Source organism: Cydia splendana, chromosome 20 (assembly GCF_910591565.1).
Source record: "Cydia splendana chromosome 20, ilCydSple1.2, whole genome shotgun sequence".
NCBI classification, from domain to species: Eukaryota; Metazoa; Arthropoda; class Insecta; order Lepidoptera; family Tortricidae; genus Cydia; species Cydia splendana.
This window is the reverse complement of record NC_085979.1, coordinates 15,614,369-15,636,533: the sequence shown is the minus strand read 5'-3', so window position 1 is coordinate 15,636,533 and position 22,165 is coordinate 15,614,369. Positions and strand designations below refer to the sequence as shown.

Sequence of the window (22,165 nt, the reverse complement as noted above, 5' to 3'; positions counted from 1 at the left end):
GTGAGACAGCTTGTTTCTAGGAAACATTATCTTGACTGTTACATAGAGGCTAATTCAGTCTAATTATAAAATCTATAATTGTAATGTGCCATCAAAGTATTTAGACTTCTAGAACCATTTGACTTACCTACGATAAGTTAGCCAAACATAATAAAATCAATTACCCAATTTAGGTCCGTTCAATTAATGGTGGATTGATTTCACAAATAATCCATATTTTAGAAGAATAAGTAGTTATATGTAGGTAAGTATACCTAGGTATTTGAAACGTTTATAATTACAATTAATACTACAAGTGATCCAAACGAATGAGGTAAGTAAGTACCTACCTACTAGAGTAATTTATTTAAGTGAAAAAGACACCGTTTAATTGTTTTAAACCTATCATTACGCGTCCCATTAGTAAGTGATTTAATGAAGTGATGCTCTCAAGTGGATCAGCTCATTAAACCGTCTCGATGATTATACGTACAGTCAGGAAAACTAGTAGCTCAGCACCCCTAGGTACATACATATTTCTATCCAGGAGTGCTAGGTTTTTTAAAGATTTAGGTCCAGGTTAACGACTTTCAACTATGTCGGCGGTGCATAATTCCCAAAATATAATTCTAGGGCAGTTAAAATCGCGAGAGAGTAAGAAACAAGCGGTCTATTTTACATCCATGGACAACAAGCAGATAATCTGATGATTAGCATAGCGTATAGATAAATGCTTAAAACACTTGCAAACTCGAGGGTTATCAACATATTTGCATTACTGACCCTGTAAGCGTGTAGGTAAAAGGCTACTGCTCTTTTGAAGAACCCCAGTTTCTCGAGAAAATTTCGTCAGGTAGATATAGCAATGCACGCACGAGAACTTTCCAAAGTTGCGAAACTTTCCACATGAGAATTTCTCGGTAACTTCTGAGAATGTTCTCGAGAACGAGAATTTATTTATTTATCGTAGTTTATACCATGAATATTCACGATAGTTTAGGTGTAGTATCCTTACCCCCAGAAAATTCCGACTTTTGGTCTACCGCTTCCGGTCAGAAAAATGTATGACGGCCCGGCCAAACGGTCAGACCTAGGTGGGGGGTGCTCGACCAAATGTCATAGAGGGACCCTGGCAGTTTTTGACGCGGCCATGTTTTTTTCAATATGGCCGACTTTTTTTTAAATTTTTTCAAGTTTGTCCTAGCGCGCTTTGGAAAAATGCTACAATTGCGTGAAAACTGGCCACTTCTATTTTGTATGGCAACTTTTAAACGGTGCGTGATAGGTGGGGGTTGCTCGACGTAATGTCATAGAGGGCCACGAAACAAAACAAACTGCATTAAAAAAAAATCAAAATGGCCGACTTTTTCTTTTTATTTTTTCAAGTTGGTCCGAGCGCGCTGAGATTTGGCATGGCGGGAGATAGAGGCCTCTAGATTCCTATGACAAAAAAAAATATTTGGTAAAAATCCAAGATGGCGGAACAATAAATTTCCATGTTGCAGAATGTTCTGAGAACATTCTCGAGAACGTTTCCGCTTTTTGGGAATGTTCTGCAATTTGTACATTGCTAGGTAGATATAACATTGCAGGTAAGACTCCTTTAAATCCGTAATTCTGTTCCTAAACAGGAAAATATCGCTAACAGACACTATAAAAATGTCTAAGAAAATTTACTATCACAGATACTAACCTTGTTTTCCTCCATGGCTTGGCTGGTCTGCTATCGAGTTAACGTTACCCCAACTCAATTTATCCTTAACTCTGTTTATAGCAAGTCGCCGCTAAGGGAAGGTTTTAACGGCAGTTTATTAGAATTAGAACCCAAGCGAGGTCGCTAGTGAACAGGGGTCGCTAGGTTTCTAGTTGACCGAGCGAAAGCGAGGTCTCCATTTTCAGAGCAGGCTTCAGCCGGCAGGAAATTTGAAGGCGAAAATTCTTTCGTATGAATAGGTACACCTTTTCTCAACTCAACGTGGTATAAAATAGCGATTAATCAAAGTTGACTGAAAATTAAATAGTTGCAGGGTATTCAAATTATCTCCAACAGCAAAGTTCAGTAATACCGAAATACTTATTACAATCTGCCCGATTCGAACTTTAAGATACGTCAATTATTAATGTATCTAGAAACGATATGGATTAGATGTGTGTGTCAAAAGTGACGTTTTTGTTTGAAGAAACGTCATATTTGACACTGATATATCTAATCCGTATCGTTTCTAGATCTATTAATTGACGTATCTTAAAGTTCGAATCGGGCCTATCTTCAACAGCAAAGTTCATTTAAATAAGTTTTCTTTCGCATTTTTATTCATATCTGTGGTATTATATGTGACCATATTTAATTATACAAACGGGTCTACCGCGATATAATTTCATTGTTTTTACCTTAAATTCCGACGTTTCAGCTGAGTTGCACCAGCTGTGGTCAGCTGTGGTGGTGTGTGTGTGATCGGAATTTAAGAGTCCTTACTCCTACAGACGAGCGTATTTTGCAAAATGCTTCCTTTTTCATTTAAGATTACGACGTAACTATTAGTATTTATTCAAAAATTGATAACGTACTTAAATAATCATTTCTTAAACTAGGGGCTGAAAACGTTCAAATTTTCATTTTCTCTTTTTGAACCTAAAATAAATGAGTTTTCTTAGGAGTCTTTTTCAAATTTTGCAGTGAGAAGGGTCGTTTCGGTTCTCAATTTTGCAGTAAACAAGAATCATTTGGTACATGAATGATTACAATTCAACTCACCATATCTTGTACGAGGGGCTGACATGCTTGAAAATCGAAGATTCATTTTAAAAAATTGATAAAAAACCTTCCGAGTTTTCTTCATTTTTTTGGTGAAAACAGGGTTACATTACATTTTTTTATCGCAAATTGGACTTATATTTTGCCCCAAAAATAATATTTTATCAAATTGTAACTTTATGTCTACTCATAAAAAAAAAATCATAACTATAGGACCTACCTAGCCGTAAATCTATATTTTTTTAAAGACGTACAAATCACGCTGCACCGACACCGCGCGCTCAGTCTCCGCCGAGTGCGCTTAGGGGACGGACCTGTGCTCGACCGTCAGGCGTTCGTTGCTTTCGTAACCATCGAGAGAGTTCCGAGAAGTGCTGTATACTATGATTAGAAAATCTTGATCCAAGGGTGTACATTTTTTACACCATATTTAATTTTAACAACCGACTCTCGCTTATGTGATAGATTTTCAGTGTTACTTGAATTCTGGTTAGGGTTTGCATTTTTATTATACCCGGACGACCTGGATGATGTCCAGGTTCTCATGATGGAGTCAGGAATGGTCACCGAACTCCTAATCTACTCATCATAACTCCATCGTGTTTGGGCTCAATAGATTTTCCTTGACGAACACCATCGATCTAGATGAGGTCCAGGTTCTCATGATGGAGTCAGGAGTTGGTCACCAGAACTCCTAATCTACTCATTAACACTCCATCGTGTTTGGGTTCAAATGATTTGCCCTGACGAGCACCATCTATCTAGATAAGGTCCAGGGTCATGAGACCCTTCTGGTGACCAACTTCTGACTCCATCATGAGATGGTCACCAGAAGTCCTAATTTACTCATCATAAGTCCATCGTGTTTGGGCTCAATCGATTTGCCTCGACGAGCACCATCTATCTAGATGAGGTCCAGGGTCATGAGACCCTTCTGGTGACCAACTCCTGACTCCATCATGAGATGGTCACCAGATGTTCTAATCTACTCATAATAACTCCATCGTGTTTGGGCTCAATAGATTTGCCCCGACGAGCACCATCGATCTAGATGAAGTCCAGGTTCTCATGATGGAGTCAGTAATGGTCACCGAACTCCTAATCTACTCATCATAACTCCATCTTGTTTGGGCTCAATAGATTTTCCTTGACGAACACCATCGATCTAGATGAGGTCCAGGTTCTCATGATGGAGTCAGGAGTTGGTCACCAGAACTCCTAATCTACTCATTATCACTCCATCGTGTTTGGGCTCAATCGATTTGCCTCGACGAGCACCATCTATCTAGATGAGGTCCAGGGTCATGAGACCCTTCTGGTGACCAGCTCCTGACTCCATCATGAGATGGTCACCAGATGTTCTAATCTACTCATCATAACTCCATCGTGTTTGGGCTCAATAGATTTGCCCCGACGAGCACCATCGATCTAGATGAAGTCCAGGTTCTCATGATGGAGTCAGGAGTTGGTCACCAGAAATCCTAATCTACTCATTATCACTCTATCGTGATTGGGCTCATTAGATTTGCCCTGACGAGCACCATCTATCTAGATGAGGTCCAGAGTCATGAGACTCTTCTGGTGACCAACTCCTGACTCCATTACGAGATGGGGTCAGGAGTTGGTCCCCAGAAGTCCTAATCTATTCATCATAACTCCATCGTGTTTGGGATCAATAGATTTGCCCCGACAAGCACCATCGATCTAGAATCTAGATGAAGTCCAGGTTTTCATGATGGAGTCAGGAGTTGGTCACCAGAACTCCTAATCTACTCATCATAACTCCATCGTGTTTGGGCTCAATAGATTTTCCTTGACGAGCACTATCGATCTAGATGCGGTTGATAGATTATTAATATTATTTTATTTTACATACATACTTACAAATAAAGCTTCATTTGCTTCCCACAAGGATCAAGTAAACCTTATAAATCAACTTCGTTCTAAATAAAAACCGGCCAAGTGCGAGTCGGACTCGCACACGAAGGGTTCCGTACCATTATCTATAAAAACGGTCACCCATCCAAGTACTGACCCCGCCCGAGCCCGACGTTGCTTAACTTCTGTCAAAAATCACGTTTACAACAGTATGGGAGCCCCACTTAAATCTTTATTTTATTCTGTTTTAGTATTTGTTGTTATAGCGGCAACAGAAATACATCATCTGTGAAAATTTCAACTGTCTAGCTATCTCGATTCGTGAGATACAGCCTGGTGATTGACGGACGGACGGACGGACGGACGGACAGCGGAGTCTTAGTAATAGGGTCCCGTTTTACCCTTTGGGTACGGAACCCTAAAAACGGAGATACTTCTGTTTTAGACATAAAATCGAACTTCAGAGAGTTCAGTAGTTGTTACTTGCAGGTACTCTCGAATTTATTGTCATTATACAGGGTGGCCATAAAATAAGTGCTTTTCCGCTGCTGGCAAGAAAATGGTTGCTGGAAAAAAAATTACCCTCCCATAGAAAATGGACTAGACAAAATGTATGAAACAGCCAAATTTTTTTTTCGCGATTTCGGGGTTGGTCCCATCGCGGTTCGCGGTTGCTTAGTTCAGTATAATCCCTAAACCTCCCTGGCAACGGGAATGCACTTATTTTTGGCCACCCTGTATATATTATTATTTAATATAACCTTATCTTTAAAACATTTAATTATTCAACTTCCTTGGTGAACTGACTTGAATAAGTTACTTGACTTCGTGGATGAACTTGTCACAATAATTCCATGACATACAGAGGTAAACAATCATTATTTTTTACTCGTCGTTGGTTATATATTATCTCATCACATATACTCTATTGACTACTACCATGCTTATAAAATAAAATACAGAGTGCCAATATAACGTTAAAATAAATTTACTTGCAAATTAAATTGAAAAGTATCAAAATTATTCTTGTCTGCGTTGAAACGCGCTTAGCTTTGCCGGCGCTCGCGTACCGAGCGCTAACGCCATCTATCGAGTGTTATTTCGCAAAATCGGTGAACGCTCTAAGGAATAAGGGCTCTTAAGGTAAAAACCGGGCAAGTGCGAGCCGGACTAGCGCACGAAGGGTTCCGTACCATAATGCAAAAAACGGCAAAAAAAAAAAAGGGTCACCCATCCAAGTACTGACCCCGCCCGACGTTGCTTAACTTCGGTCAAAAATCACGTTTGTTGTATGGGAACCCCACTTAAATCTTTATTTTATTCTGTTTTTAGTATTTGTTGTTATAGCGGCAACAGAAATACATCATCTGTGAAAATTTCAACTATCTAGCTATCACGGTTCGTGAGTTACAGCCTGGTGACAGACAGACGGACGGACGGACAGCGGAGTCTTAGTAATAGGGTCCCGTTTTACCCATTGGGTACGGAACCCTAAAAACAATGAAAGTATGTCGCGGTAGACCCGTTTGTGAAATGAAATATGTATACAAAACGCGAGAGTTTATAAAGTGTAAGTATATGTGACCAATCTGGAAGGTATACAAGTGGCATGTCGATCGCTAGCAAAGGGTCAGAGCCCTGTTTGACGTTGAAAGCTTCCGTTCTCACTTAAGCAGGGTGACCGGCAGGAAATTGAGCACCTTTACACATAATCAGTTTCTTGATACAAAATTATGAGTTGGCAAACGTGACTTTTCGTAATACACGGTGTTTTTTAGGGTTCCGCACACAAATTAAGGGTAAAAACGAGACCCTATTACTAAGATTTCTCTGTCCGTCTGTCTGTCACCAGGCTGTATCTCAAGAACCGTGATAGCTAAACAGTTGAAATTTTCACACATGATGTATTTCTGTTGGCGCTATAACAACAAATACTAAAAACTGAATAAAATTAATATTTAAGTGGGGCTTCCATCTTCTTCTCACTTCACTCCGTTAATTTCGGCCTAAGAGCCAAATTTATATAACCCGGTCTATGCCTTTGAAGCACCCTGTACAATTTTGGAGGCCCCTGGATCCTGCACTTGCCGCTAGATCTATCCTTTGAAAGTATAAATTATTGAAGGTTTCTGAACATTCCAATGTTATTATCGAAAGTACCAACATACACTGTATATAACTAATAGCTGATGATTTAAACATATTGATGCGGAGCATCAAGAAATCTAGATCAAACTTTATTCAGTGTAGGGAGCGTGCATGAAGGGGGTTGGCCGGTCGAAGTATTTAGCAGATGGCGCCATCATAGCTTGCCCTGTCAAATTTTTGTTTTTTTAATGCCCTGGGTGCCAGGCCTTTAAGCCAAATCTCATAGAAAAAGGGGCAAGCTATGATGGCGCCATCTATGCACACCTTTGACAGTTGCCAACCCCATTGTAGGGGGGAGCACAGGAACCCCCGGTTTATTGGCGCGAAGTATAAATGGCTAGTTTTAAGCTTCCAATGTCGGACACAAGATGGCAGAACCTACAATGCACAAGAAAACGTACGTGCGCTGTAGAGGGCAGCACCTGCTTTGTCGTGAAATATTAATGTAAAGTTTAAGTTTAGTAAATAAAACAAAAGTTTAGTAATGCTGTTAAATGCAGTTTATTCAGTTAAACAGAAAAAAATGCCGCTCCGCGTGGAGCTCCGTCCCACCACCCCCTCTTATAATATACAATAAACTGGAAATTAACTTAATTAGTGTCTTTTGACGCATGCTATACCTCTATTAAAGATTCATTGATTGGACAGTCGCCACCAGGTATATCGGAGCGACTGAGGTGCTCAAAAATGTCTGGACATGCACTTTAACGCCTTGACAATATGTAGAGGCGTGTTCAGATATTATGAGCGTAGCCGCTCCGATATGTCTGATGGCGTGTAGGAGATGTGTAGTCTAAATATAAAATATCTGGGAGACCGAGCTTTGCTCGGAAAACATATAAAAACACAAAAATGCGCGTTTTCCCAGAGATAAGACCTAGCTAGATCGATTTTTCGCCCCCGAAAACCCCCATATAGCAAATTTCATCGAAATCGTTAGAGCCGTTTCCGAGATCCCGAAATATTTATATAAATAAACAAGAATTGCTCGTTAGGTATTAGATTCGTGCTTCGAATTTGACAGCTAATGAAGATGGCGCCGTGCGGACATTATGCGGTAACATTGTCAAAACTTTACGTTTGTCAATTCAGTTATACTCGTATATATAATTATGTTAGCGAAATGGCACTCTCTAGGGCCTTTACCAAAGTCAAAGCCATTTCAACAAAATTCATTACAAGTACACATATCAAGAAAATTCATTATACATTATTAGCGAGAGAAAATGTGTACTCTCATAGGTAGGCCATCATCAGCTGTCAAACTAGAAAGCACGCTTTAGACTTTAGTCTACTACAATCCACTTTTTGCTCTATCATATAAACACTTTACTCCACAGTACTAACATAGAGTGCTACTAGGCTAGCCACAAGGTGCCTTGACCGATCCGTCCAGATCGTACAGTCGCTATCAGATATATCGGAGCGGCCAAAGTGTTCACAAATATTTGAACACGTATCTATTGTCAAGGCGTTAGAGTGCGTAGTTCGAGGTATAGCGCGCGTGCGGTGCGCAAATGATTCGCGAACTTTTACCAGATCTGGACGCACCTTTACGTTACTCGATATATAAATGCATGGACCTGCCCATGTGCAAGTCGCTATAACAAATATCGGGCCGGCCTTATGCCCTTTGTGTCGATGTATATGAATTTTATTCAATACAATATGCTAACATGATTTGTCTTGACAGAAACGATTTCAAATCAGAGTACAGTCAGCGTCAAATAGAATATTGACAGACAAAGTGACACATTTTTTTTTGTTTTTGATATGCTTCAACACATAATCTTACTTACATAATGTTTTTATGCCATAGGCCCCTAGTGGCTATTCTATAACGATGATCAATCGACAATTCCATAATATACAATACATTTTGTGAAAACGTGATCCCTATACTTTGAAATTAAAATAAATATAATTCATTGGTCTTTTAAAACGAATGTAATCTATGATAGGACGTTTAAAATAGTACTACAAACGTGAACAACACCCAGAGGTACTAGCACGCAAATTCTTATGCGACAAATACGACAGTGGAAACCGGTACTTAATAAAAATTGTAAACATAGCGAAGCCATGTACATGAGACCGGATTTACACGATACATAGGCGTCTGACGCGTGTATAATATACGTAGGTAATATATAGCTACGCGCACACTAATTTCTAACGAATTTGCAAACGCGTGAGGACATTTCCCGAAAAAAAGTGTATATTTTTGAGGTTTTTCTTACTCGGCTTTCTTACTATTGGTACCAGATTGCGTATATAAAATATCGGGCAAAAAATGCATATAAAAACGTGTCGATATGGAATGGATACTTATATTTCATATTAAAATCACGAGAAGAAAAATCACACAAAATTAAATTCTTGATATTTATGTACACTTTTTTTGGGAATCGCCCATAAAGGCTTCGTCTCGCGAATAATTTTGAGGTAGAGTTTCACTAAGTCGGAATCACAATAAATTATTCTAAAACATTAATAATACGGGTGCCCCTCATTTCATAGTATCATCTTTTCGCATAATTATTTACCAGTCTAAAATATTCCTGAAAATATAAACACGTATTTCATTGGCCAAGTGATAATATTAGACATGGAAAGTTGAATAAAACTTATATCGACCGGGATATGGACCGTGATTACCTTTTGTATTGTTTTCGTTACATGCATCTTATTCACGGGTTCGAAAACAATACAAAAGGTAATCACGGTCCATATCCCGGTCGATATAAGTCTAGTGAAACTAACCTAAAATCATTCAAAACTGTTAAGTTCAATAAAAAGTTTAAACATCATTACGTTTTAAACGTTTTACTAAATGGCACGGACACTGTGCCATATATTTAGCTGTATATGGCAATCGCTGGAGCTTCAACGAATTCACGTCTATTAGAAAAGTTGCCTGTGAAATACAGCAGAAGATCTATCATTTTAAAAAAATATGCGAAATGAAAGATACTTTAAAACGACCGCAGACAACGAGTTACCATACACAGAATCAAAGATTTCGTGGCCGTTGTTAAAAACCTCAACAAGATGTTCAAGTCGCCAAAATTGATAAGATCGAATTCGATTTCATATCTTGTCGGATAATGTTTCATTGTTTATAAATAGGGATAATCCAGGTTTATGGACGTCTCAAACAGCAATTATAAAACAAATATGACGACTTTAGTTCAGCTGTCGCAACATCCACGAAATCTTCGCATCATACAATAACTCAGTTGTCTATGGTATGAAGGGGGTCCTAATAATACTCATTGCTTGATGCTGAAGCGTGTTTTTGCGTCGTCGCCTTCACTCGTTACTGCAGTGAGAAGGACGACACGATGGCTAGTTATGCGCGGTCGCTTCGTTCTGAAAAAAAAAAGACGAGTAAGTACATCGTTAGTCTGGACGCCATGATTATTTAAATTAAATCTAATCCTCCCTTTTTCTTTCCTCTGCATTACGTGAGCTATATTTAACTACCTGTCCGTGTTCCTCTGGCCGGTCGGCCCCGCTTAGCGGGTGCTGCTCGCTGAGCGCGCGGTATACGGGCGGCGGCGACTCGCTAGGCGGGCTCGGCTCACTCAGGGTGCGCGCCACCTGTGGTGAGTAATTATGTTATTAAAATAAAATTATACTTTGTTACCAGTCGATATAGAGGCTGAAAAGTGAATGGTCAAAATTAACACATTCATTGCCACTAAGTGCTACGGGTTACGCTCGTAGCGCGTAGCCACGTATTCGCCGTATGGAGCGCGTAGTCGCTACGAACAGTGTACCCGACAGTCGGGTTCTTGGCGCTGAATGTGTTAAAATCCTACAAGTTAATTTGATGGGCCCAGGAGGACTAGCGTGTTTGTCGCGATGCTTTTAACAGGCGCAATATTTTCGGCATTTTTGAACACCTTTGTTTAAAAATTCTATAGTTTTCAGTCAGGATGGTATTCCATTTGTCCAATATTTTAGTTTAACGTGTATTTGGTCTCACGTTTTGCTTAATGAGAGTGAGACGCAATGCACATTGGACAAAGAAATTTGACAGGTGGAATATTACCTTTAGACGCTGGTGGAATACTAGCTTAGTAAATATATCTTAGTATTTTTTTTCCATGACTACAGTATTTTTCAAACAGGAAGGGTACGGTGATAGATGTCATCTCCATACAATAGGGAATATTAGGCAAAGCTCTGCGTAGGTGGCACCCACTAGCACATACAGTAAACAAACCTCATTGACATCATCAATGACACATCATGCGTCACTAGGTCAATCACATGGCTTACCGTGAAACACGATAATCGAAAGTTCGGTATCTGCCTCTTTATCACTCTTGCTTATTTGATCAATAGAGAGGGAGATAAAAATAAATCGATTTTCGCGTTTCGCGGTAGGCCACCTGTAAACAAACCGCCTTGGTGCAATGTCATAGTGAAAACTAGTCAAAAAACTGTTTAAGGCGTAGTATTATGTATAAGTTACTATACAGTTTACTAAACAAATTAGTGCTGCACTCTGGCGGCAGAACATTGCAGTAATAATCCCTAATTATAACCTAAAAACGCCAAATCTCATCAGATCAGATCATGGTATAATAATATACTCCGCCTGGTACTCCATTCCCGTCTTTTCTAGGTCACCTAACTGACACGGGCTACGTCATCATGCGACAGCGCTATATGATAATATGCGATAGCGCTATATATAGCGGCCATGTTGTTGTGACGTAGGCCCGTGGCACTCTGGGAATGGAAGACCATGTTTTATTAGACTATGGATCAGATGAAATCTATCAGCGTACCCTTCCTGTTTGAAAAATACTATAACGCCTCCATGACATATGGAAGCCAAATATAATCAATGAAGTCATAATATGGGACTAGTTAACTATAGTCTGTCGATTTGTAACTGGCCCCGAGCCGCTAATCCTTTGTCTATTTTAAGTAAAACCGCACGTGCCTCTTACTACCTGTAAAAAAAGAGTCGTGTAATTCTCTACAGTTACCGAGTGCTGGCGAGTCGAACCAGTCTAAAATGTGTCATCCAGATGCGTAACAAAGGCGCGTTATCGGAGACCGCACCTACACTGGTTTTTTGAGCGTTGGACTAGCCCGCGCTCAGGTGCCAATTAGAATAATTAAGATCCTTTTTTGCAGGTTAAGTAGCACGTGCGGTTTTACTTAACAATAGACAAAGGATTAGCAGTTCGGGGCCAGCTACGAATCGACAGACTATACCAAAGGAATGAAGTAGTAATATTTAGTAGCATCAATGTTTCGGGGGCTTCAGGTAAGGGGTAATACATACTAGGGGCGGGTCGGCCAGCATGGTCCACTCGGCGTCGGGCGCCGGCAGCCACTCGACGCAGGCCAGGAACTCGCGGCCCGAGAACCCGCCGGCCGCGTACAGCGCGCCGCCCAGCTCCGCCACGCCCAGCCCGGCGCGAGCGCGACGCAGCGGCGGGCCCGCCTGCCAGGTGCCTCCTGTATGCAAATACATGTTAGATGTAGGGTCAATGCGCTAGTTTTCGTCCACTTGACGGAAGAGCAAATAATATATTTCATTTTTAATTTGCTACTTGCGATATATCATTTTTATGTAGATAGATATATTGTTTAAACATTAAGGATTGCAACAAATCCAAATTTGTGTGGGAATGTAGGTTTATATTCAAATTTCATCAAGTGGAAGAAACCTAGATTTGGACAAAAACTAGCGTAATGACCCTACATTGAAACGAGTAAATACGAGTGTAAACGTAAAAGTTGCCCGTTGTAAATCCGACAAAATTACAAAACAAACTAGTGCAAAGCTGAAATTAATAGATTCCCTCTCCTAGGATTTTCTCTCCAAAAAATAAATGGTCACCGTCATGGTATAATAATATACTCCGCCTGGTACTCTATTCCGAGATTCGCGTATGACCTAACTGACACGGGCCTACGTCATCATGCTGTTTACAGGTTCTCAAACTTTAAAATGTGGGAGAATTTTAAGTGAAAATTATTTTAACGGCATTAATTTTAAGTTATTCATGTAGAAACATAGTAAAATAAAACAAATCTAATGTATTAAATTAAACTTTATTTATTTATACAAGACAAACGTTTGAAAAACTAATTCACAGTTACACATTAATTACCAAGCTTACGACGTGAAAAGTTTGGAAAACACTGCGACTGCTGACACTGAGCGAGAATAACAATTAACACGCGTTCGACAAGTCAGGGCATGAAGTTATCTAGATCCGAATTGTCAAATGTGACAGCGCTATCCTTAGGGTGTTTCATTTTTCCGAATTTTCGATTTTCATCTGACTTTGCTCGAATTCTTGTTCTAACTGATAAAAAACTATTATACGTTAAAAAAAATTAAAATCGGTCAACATTTAGAGGTTGCACAACATCAACAAAGATTTTTCAAATAACCAACGATTCTACATCGGAGGGTAGAAAATGGTTTAAGCGGCTACCATCAAAGCGGAGAGTAGTGTGATACTGAACCTTCTACATATAAATAAATTTTAAAATTAGTAGTAAACTTGGATTTTGGTTACTCGATAAATGTTCTAATTAAGATTTTTCAGTTTTTCCACCTGTTTCCAAAGGAAAAGTGCTTTTATCGTGTTTTAGACGCAAAATTCAGTTTTCTCATTCGATTTTAGTATCAGTTCATTATATTTTGTCATTTTAGAACATAGTTCATTTTCACGCAATGTATGGGGTTCTCACTCTACCTTTTCAACTTGTGCAACCTCTAAACGTTATTCGATTCTTTTGAAAATTGAAATAGATAGTTTTTAGTGTGGGGAGACTCCATTGGTGAGCAAAGTCAGGAAAAATATTACAACTTTTTTTTCTCCATACAAAAGTGAATCACCCTAGCTATCCTGTGTTGCCAGTAATGTAAACAGAATTACCCGAACGTCTGAAATTTCTTTCGTGAATCGGAAGATATTGCTAACGAATAATTAAAAATGACGTGTTATTGTAAAATTTAAGATAAAAAACATATAAATGAAAATTATAAAATTATAAAGAAATATTTTAACTTATTAACCAAAGGTATAATGTACCCATGTAACATGTTATGTTGCAATAAAGTGGCAATGTTATTGTGACGTAGGCCCGTGTCACTCTGGGAATAGAAGACCATGTTTTATTAGACCATGGTCACCGTATTCCAGATATGTTACCTGCAGGCTCGGCGCCTGGCAATAACCAATCCACGCATCGTAAGGAGGCCGCGCCGTCGGACCCTCCTGCTACTACTAGTCGGCCTCTACACAAACGATACCTAAAGACAGTAGGCCTCCGTATATGTTACCTGCAGGCTCGACGCCCGGCAGTAACCAATCCACGCGTCGTAAGGAGGCCGCGCCGTCGGACCCTCCTGCTACTACTAGTCGGTCTCTACACAAACGACACCTAAAGACAGTAGGCCTCCGTATATGTTACCTGCAGGCTCGACGCCCGGCAGTAACCAATCCACGCGTCGTAAGGAGGCCGCGCCGTTGGACCCTCCTGCTACTACTAGTCGGCCTCTACACAAACGACACCTAAAGACAGTAGGCCTCCGTATATGTTACCTGCAGGCTCGACGCCCGGCAGTAACCAATCCACGCGTCGTAAGGAGGCCGCGCCGTCGGACCCTCCTGCTACTACTAGTCGGCCTCTACACAAACGACACCTAAAGACAGTAGGCCTCCGTATATGTTACCTGCAGGCTCGACGCCCGGCAGTAACCAATCCACGCGTCGTAAGGAGGCCGCGCCGTCGGACCCTCCTGCTACTACAAGTCGGCCTCTACACAAACGACACCTAAAGACAGTAGGCCTCCGTATATGTTACCTGCAGGCTCGACGCCCGGCAGTAACCAATCCACGCGTCGTAAGGAGGCCGCGCCGTCGGACCCTCCGGCGACTACTAGTCGGCCTCGCCAGGCACAGCCGCCCATCGAACGTCGCGCTGAAGGCAGCAGCGGGCCAGAAGTCCAACCAGCCTGTCAAAGAAAGAAACAAATCAGTATAATACACGGCATAATAAGATGAACTGAAATATTAAGTGAAAGAAGGCTAACAAAGAGAGTTTATAAGGGAGAAGTAGAAGCGGGAGTTGGAAGAGGTAGACCTCGACGGACTTTCTCTGATCAGATCAGGGAAATCCTGAAGAAAGGCCAGGTCAAGAGCACCCTAAACCGGCGAGCGTGTATGAGGAATGTAATGAAAGTGAAGGAAGCGAAAGAGGTATGTCAGGATCGTAGCAAGTGAAAATTCGTGGTCTCTGCCTACCCCTCCGGGAAATAGGCGTGATTATGTATTGTGATTATAGCGTACAGTCACCTGCAATAATATGGTACTCTGCGAAGGCCGCAAAACTATGTGACACGCTCTTATGGCTCTACAAATAAGATCGTGTCAGATATTTTTGCGGCCTTCCTTGTGTAACATATTATTGCAGGTGACTGGTACACCATCGATACTGCACCGACCGAGGTTATTTGGAAGATATGTACCAGTAACATACCTCGGGGTCCTCGAGAGACAGTAGTTCTGTAGAAGCCAGACAGCGCCAGGCGTCGCAGCCGCCGAGCGCCCAGAGCGAGCCGCGCCACGGCACGGCGCAGCACTGCGACCGCCCAGTGGTCAGGGGACGGGCGTCTGACCACGAGTCCGTAGCTGGGTCGTATCTGAACAGAGAATAAATATGTAAGGAATCAGAGGAAATTATTAAAAGTAAATGAGACTATATGTCGGTTAGTTGCTGCCCGCAACAGTTTGCGTGGCGGATTATAATTTCGATAAACGACCGAATGAAAAAGACAAAGGAAGTCGTATTGACAATCAAAAGAAGGAAAACAGCATATTTTGGACATATCTACAGGAACACCAAATATGCGTTACTAAAAAATATTATTGAGGGAAAAATTGATGGAAAAAGAGGTAGAGGAAGACCCAGAACATCATGGTGCAATAATATAAGGAGTTGGACCGGTATTACGGACGCTACCACTCTGGGCAGAGTGGCGGAACATAGAGAGGACTTTCGCATGGTGATCGCCGACATCCGTTAGGATATGGCACGTTGAAGAAGAAAACGACCCTGTCTAAAGCTCTGTTTTCCTAAGATAGCCGTGCCGTCATATAGCGGCCGTCTCCATACAAAATAATACGGCCAAATATGGATGTCGTAGTATTTTGTATGGAGAAGGCCGCTATATGACGGATCCGGTATCTTAGGAAACCAGAGCTTTATTTCTCGGCATTTTTTCGTCCAAAATAACAGTATAAGAACATGCGTTCCGATGGTATTTAGTTTTTAGTCTTAATAGTGGTTGCATTAGAAGTAATCTAGTTAGGGATTAATTACCCGATGTGTCGCTTTTGATCTTAACTTGTACTATAAGCCACAAAGTATCAGAGCCGCGAGAAATGTAGTGTAGGGTAATGAGTGTAATGACGTGCCACACGGTGCATAGTGATGGCGTCCTCACAAACCAAGCAACGATTTCCTCCTGGCATGTTCTGTGTAGACCTGCCAAATGCTCTTTGGGTAACGTAAACTACATGTTCACAGCCTTGAAGCTCCGTCCGCGGGCTCACCCGCCCACGACGTACATAATACCATGCCCCTCGTCTACCAAGGCTCGGAACCGGTTTTTTCGTCATACAAAAAATACCGGTATTATTACGTTATTTTTCGTTCTTTGGTTTATTATTTAATTTTTACTGGGACAATCCAATAATACGAAGTTGTTGACTAAATACATGATTCAGTCCTACGTAAAGACCATAAAATAATTAAAAATATTGAGCTATTTCGGGTTTTACGAAAAAACCGGTTCCGAGCCCTGTCGTCTGCCACTCACTTGCCGAGCCCTCCGCCCTGGGATACAAACACTCCTCATACGTAAGCTACCTGTGCACAGCCTTGAGGCTCCGGCCGCCGGCCCAGCCGCCCACGAGGTACAGGATGCCGCGCTCGTGGTCGGCCGCGGCCGCCGCGTGCGAGCGAGCACCGGGTAGCCGAGCGCGCGGTACCCACTTGCCTAAACCAGTCTCTCCGCCCTGCCAACAAATACGGGTAATAACATACATTCTTAAAAACACGTCAAATATTCGCACAAGTTTAACCCTTTACCTACGGGTGTCAGCCAGAGTTGCCAGTAAGGCAACACCGCTGCAGTACGGGTCTCAACTATAGTTGATCGAAGTAATGGTCGTGTTAAACATTTTTTTTAATCAAAACGAGACCTTGTTGCTTGGTGATAGCGGTCACATTATGCACTGGGATTAGTATAGATACAAAGAAAAAAATATCATAATATTTCGGTAGATGGCTCTGACATAAACATAATTTTAAAATTACCGCTTTTTTGCTGGCAACTGGGGTTGACACCCATACTGCAGAGGTGCTAATAATTGAACTCAATATGGCGGACAATAGTGTAGTTTTAAATTTCATCGACTTGTTGTCGATATGAGAGTACGGCGTGGGAGTGTTTGGAGTGTTATTTTTAGTGTTTTTTACCGTTATTGGTTCAAATATTGGAATTTACCATGTTATGAAATCATAGCTTGTTATTTCAGTTTTACATTTACTAGGATATCGATATATCGACAAATGTGTCGATAGACTCACATCACTATTTTTCATAAGTGGCAAATTGTTTTTATGCAACGTTTTAAGTGATTGATATTTACGCATTATTTTCATAATTATCGTTATTTAAGTGTTTATTTGTGTTAAGTATACTATAAACTAATGTTCTTAAACTGAAACTTGTGAAATCCGCGAGTAGTAACTTAAAAATCTTCAATTTCTTGGTGACTGATATATTGCTTGAAAGCAGAAAAAATAGTGAATATTATTACTCCAAGTGATTATTTATTGATTAAACACATTATACTTATTGTGTGTGTGAAGTTTCAAGTGTGTAGCTGTAATACTTCAAAAGTTACAAGTAAGTGAAATTATGCCTAACCGCTGTCTCTCGCCAAAACATGCCCGTATTGGGCGGTGACGGAGTGATTCAAGGGCCCGTAGGTAAAGAGTTAACACGGCAGGTATTTTTAATCAGTAAAAAATTAAAAACACCCTGGACACAAAAACGAATCAATTGACAGGTCAGTTATCAAAATTGAATGAATAGTTTTTACTCTAAGAGGTTTCATCTTTACAAACACGTTACAGACTATAATAAACTGCTAAAATCTTATCCTATTTGGCTTTGCAATGGTCGTATAAAACTCAGGTCGCGCCGCGCATGTCGGCCAGCGGTGACCACGCATTCGTGACTTCGCAGTTGCCAACCCGTGGATTACAATAACAAAACGAACCTCTTCAAAGGCGTCCACCGAGTCCAACTCGTTATGTCCATCAGAGCCGCCCAGCGCGTACACTTTCCCTCCCAGCGCCGCTGCGGGGAAGCGTGCGCGCGCGCCGCGCATGTCGGCCAGCGGTGACCACGCGTTGGTGGCCGGGCAGTACGCCTCGCAGTTGCGGAGGACGCGGGCGCGGTCGTAACTACCGAAATAAGAAGATTAGACATTTTAAAATGACATGAAACTTGGCATGAACAATTCAGAAACATATTATGGTGTTCTTCTTTGTTAGAACTTAAACAAAAAAAAACAACGGGTTGCACTCCGGGAGTGCCGGCAGAAGTGAAAACTCAACGACATTGTAACTCAAAATATTAATAACAGGGCCATATAGTGCAAAATGTCTGCAGCACTATGTATAATTGAGGTTAACGCCATCTAGCATTGTATCGTCGCATTACTTGAAACCCCTAAGCACATCACTGTGAGTACTACTGGTACTACCGTTATATTAATACCAGTTTGAGGGAAACTCACTAGATGGCATTTAAATCAAAAAACAATGACGTTGTCTGTCACACATAAGTCACGCAAGCGCCCTGCGCTGCCTACATGAAACAGCAGGCTCAGGCATACATTTTCGCCTTGCGGTAGAAAGAGAGGAGAGACGCCTTACGCGTTACGCCTTACGCTGTCTCGAATTTATTATTTTTTCTCCACCTCAAAAAGTGCACAGCGCCGCTAAAGAAGTTTTCACTTCAAAAGTTTTGCATGTAAACTAACGTGCATTTCAGCGCCGAGGCATAAGACAGTTACTCATGAAGTAACAAAGACGCTTACCCGCCACAAACTATCAATCGCTGGCCGAGCGCGGCCGCGCCGTGCGCGCAGCGACCACCCGCCAGCTCCGCTCGCTTCTCGCCATCCGGTTCCGGTGGGGCGTCCTGCAACACGATCGACATTAGTACAATACTAAGGGCCAGTTGCACCAACCACATTTGACAGACTGATCAACGTCAGCCGGCGCGCCCCGGCACTTTACTATGAAACTTTCCATACATAAAAATTTTGCGAACTCTTTAACGATACGAACAGTTTGGTGCAACCGACCCTAATACTACTACTTATACTGGTACTTGCTGTTCCATTTGTGCACAAAAACCTTAGACCGCGAAATACAAATCTGCTCACTGTCCCGAGAACGCGTACAGTCTCGTACAGGAACTCTCCCACCATCACGCTTAACGTCTTAAACTCATTTCTGTCATGGGCACCAGAAAGTGGTCTGTTTGCAAGTCAGTGGACGGATGTGTGTCGTATGTGCTTGAGGTACTGTGAGGTGACGGATGGAAGTTGAATATTTTCTTTTTTCTTTAATTATATTTTTGAATTGTACAGTGCTTTAGTTTATAACGGCTGCTATTTAACTGATCACCAGATTTAGTAAAATTTAATACCAAAAAAATCTATTTTACCACCCTAAAATCATGAATGATCACCAAAATTATAACACCATTTTAATGTGAAATGATTACCAATTTTATTACATTTTACTATCCTTTTAAAGGAAATGACACCAAAATAATCATTATTAACCCAAAAATAGTCAATGATTACCAAATTTCAATCCCCATTTTAATGTGAAATGATAACCAAATTTTTACATCCTGCTATCCTATTAAAGAAAATGATACCAAAATAATCATTGTAAACCCAAAAATAGTAAATGAACACCAAAAGTAGAACTCCATTTTAAAGTAAAATGATAACCAAATTTTTAAATCTTGCTATCCTATTAAAGCAAATGGCTCTAAAATAATCATTGTAAACGCAAAAATAGTAAATGATCACAAAATTGTAACCACATTTTAATTAAAAATGTGCATTGTGCAATCATTTAATATATCGTTATCCTATTAAATTAATTAATCCACTTCGTCACCTTTTTCTAGTAGCATTTTATTACTGTAACAGTCGCAGTTCTAACCTAACCTAACCCACTTTTCTAGTAGCATTTTGTTTCTGTAAGGGTCGCAGTTCAAACCTAACCTAACCCACTTTTCTAGTAGCATTTCTTTTCTGCAAGGGTCGCAGTTCAAACCTAACCTAACCCACTTTTCTAGTAGCATTTCGTTTCTGTATGGGTCGCAGTTCAAACCTAACCTAACCCACTTTTCTAGTAGCATTTCTTTTCTGTAAGGGTCGCAGTTCAAACCTAACCTAACCCACTTTTCTAGTAGCGTTTCGTATCTGTATGGGTAGCAGTTGAAACTTAACCTAACCTACTTTTCTAGTACCATTTCGTTTCTGTAAGGGTCGCAGTGCTAACCTAACCTAACCACTTAACTGATAGCAGTTCAACTTACTTTTCTAGTAGCATAACGAAATGCTACTAGAAAAGTAGATTAGGTTAGGTAGGTATGCGGTGCGGGCTACGGGGGGTTGAGCGGGAGGGGCTAGTAATTTTGGCATCAGTTTACTTTATTTGGTAATATGTATAAATTTTTTGGTAATCATACTGGTTTATTTAGGTGAAAATATCGCATTAATTTGGTCTTCAAGATTTGGTGATCATTAATGATTTTTGGTGATCATTCAATATATTTGGTATTTGAATACAATTTGAAGTGCAGTCGTAATTAAAGTGGTGGTACTTTTGTATTTTTAGGCCTTATTTTTTTGGTGTTCAGTTATTTTTTTTGGTAAGCATGATTTTTTTATTTAGGGTACCAAAGTATTTTTTGGTGGTCATTATATTTGTAGCCGTTTATAACTGTTATGCTGTATAACTTTTTTGTAATAAATAATAATGAATAAATAAATAGTCCCTCTGATACAGCTAGGTGGTGTGTGATCTGTGAGTGAAGTAAAGCCAACCTGTGTGTGTCCAAGCTTCCCTCCGCGCGCGACCGGCCCGCCCGCCGGTCTCCAAGCAACTCTGGCCGCGACCAGCCTTCCATGTACCGCCAGCAACGCTTGTGTAGCCCTCGGGCCGAGCGACCTCGCGGCCAGTACGGCGCAGTCGCCGCCGGCGCCCCGGGCGCGCTCGCGGGCGCCCAGCTCGCCCCCGGCGAGCGGTTTGGGCGTTGTGGCGCCGATGCCGGGCTCGCGGCGTCGACGCTCGACGGCCTGCGGAAGAAATATTTGATACGATTAAGTTAAATCTGTATTTTACTGTACAATTTTTTACTTATTTTGATGGCGGAGGAGAATATACAACGACATAAATACATACTTCGACAAATTTTAGTTTTATAGTAAGATTTGCCCACCTCCCACCCTATAGGCAGTTCTCCAGCGTTCATTAATTCAGAGCTCAAAATGCACGGACAATAGTTCAGTCTGCTCGCCGTCTAGCAATTGTAACCACACTAGTCTCAAAATACATCGCCCATTCCTATATATTTTCTGGCGCCGATACTCTTGTAGCTCAGGCGCATCAGTCCTAGCAACAGGCAGCTCCCACAATCGCTATACTCTCCTCTTCCGTGCACAAACAACAAATGTGTCCAACACAGCTCATCAACCTATCACTCAGTGTTTTGGGTTAATACAGCACCTATTCTTATTTCAATAGCATCAGCTTACACACTCACCTCACGCCGATACTCCTGTAGCTCGGGCCCATCAGTCCTCGCGGCCGGCAGCTCCCCGCAATCCTTCAGCTCTCCCCCTCCGTCCACAAACAATAGATGTGTCCTGGAGTATAACTCCTCATCTAATGATCGGTCCCTCAGCCACACGAGCGCCGCGTCAGCGACCGCACGCGGAGCCTCGCCGCCATCTTCGGCTGAAGACTCGCGGAGAAGCTCTGCGGTTACTGAAGGGAGGGCCGCTAGCGCGCCTGAGGCGCAAATCTCGTCGAACTGGATGGACAAATAAATGGATTAGTTTAGCGGACCCACCGTATCGAAAAAATTGGATTGCTAAAAGTGTCCCTAATGACATATTTTCTGATAAACGGAGGCTTACCGCGAACCGCTCGTTCGTTCGTTCGTCTCTTTGCGTGTATCGTTCGAATATGCAAGAGCCATAGAAAGGCAGTTCGAATTTGAGATTTTCGCGGTAGGCCCTCAGATTT

At 41.3% G+C, this 22,165-nt stretch overlaps 1 protein-coding gene and 1 long non-coding RNA gene across 2 annotated transcripts in view; one reads left to right on the top strand and one right to left on the bottom strand.

Moving 5' to 3' along the window:
* The first annotated feature begins 2,429 nt into the window (after positions 1 to 2,429).
* LOC134800527 (uncharacterized) lies at positions 2,430 to 5,761 on the top strand. Its single transcript, XR_010145548.1, has 2 exons — positions 2,430 to 3,820; positions 4,443 to 5,761. It is a non-coding gene; the product is annotated as an uncharacterized LOC134800527 (long non-coding RNA).
* A 3,698-nt stretch (positions 5,762 to 9,459) lies between these two features.
* The window catches only part of LOC134800543 (influenza virus NS1A-binding protein homolog), a 31,268-nt gene continuing 18,562 nt past the window's right edge, over positions 9,460 to 22,165 (bottom strand). Inside the window, exons 4-13 of the mRNA XM_063773027.1 lie at positions 21,681 to 21,950; positions 20,962 to 21,213; positions 18,925 to 19,028; positions 18,100 to 18,286; positions 16,679 to 16,827; positions 15,287 to 15,449; positions 14,612 to 14,762; positions 12,069 to 12,244; positions 10,247 to 10,363; positions 9,460 to 10,132 (exon numbers count right to left, since the gene is read on the bottom strand). Coding sequence (XP_063629097.1) covers positions 10,109 to 10,132; positions 10,247 to 10,363; positions 12,069 to 12,244; positions 14,612 to 14,762; positions 15,287 to 15,449; positions 16,679 to 16,827; positions 18,100 to 18,286; positions 18,925 to 19,028; positions 20,962 to 21,213; positions 21,681 to 21,950 — 1,593 coding nt within the window. The 3' untranslated portion in view covers positions 9,460 to 10,108. The remainder of the gene's footprint in view (positions 10,133 to 10,246; positions 10,364 to 12,068; positions 12,245 to 14,611; positions 14,763 to 15,286; positions 15,450 to 16,678; positions 16,828 to 18,099; positions 18,287 to 18,924; positions 19,029 to 20,961; positions 21,214 to 21,680; positions 21,951 to 22,165) is intronic.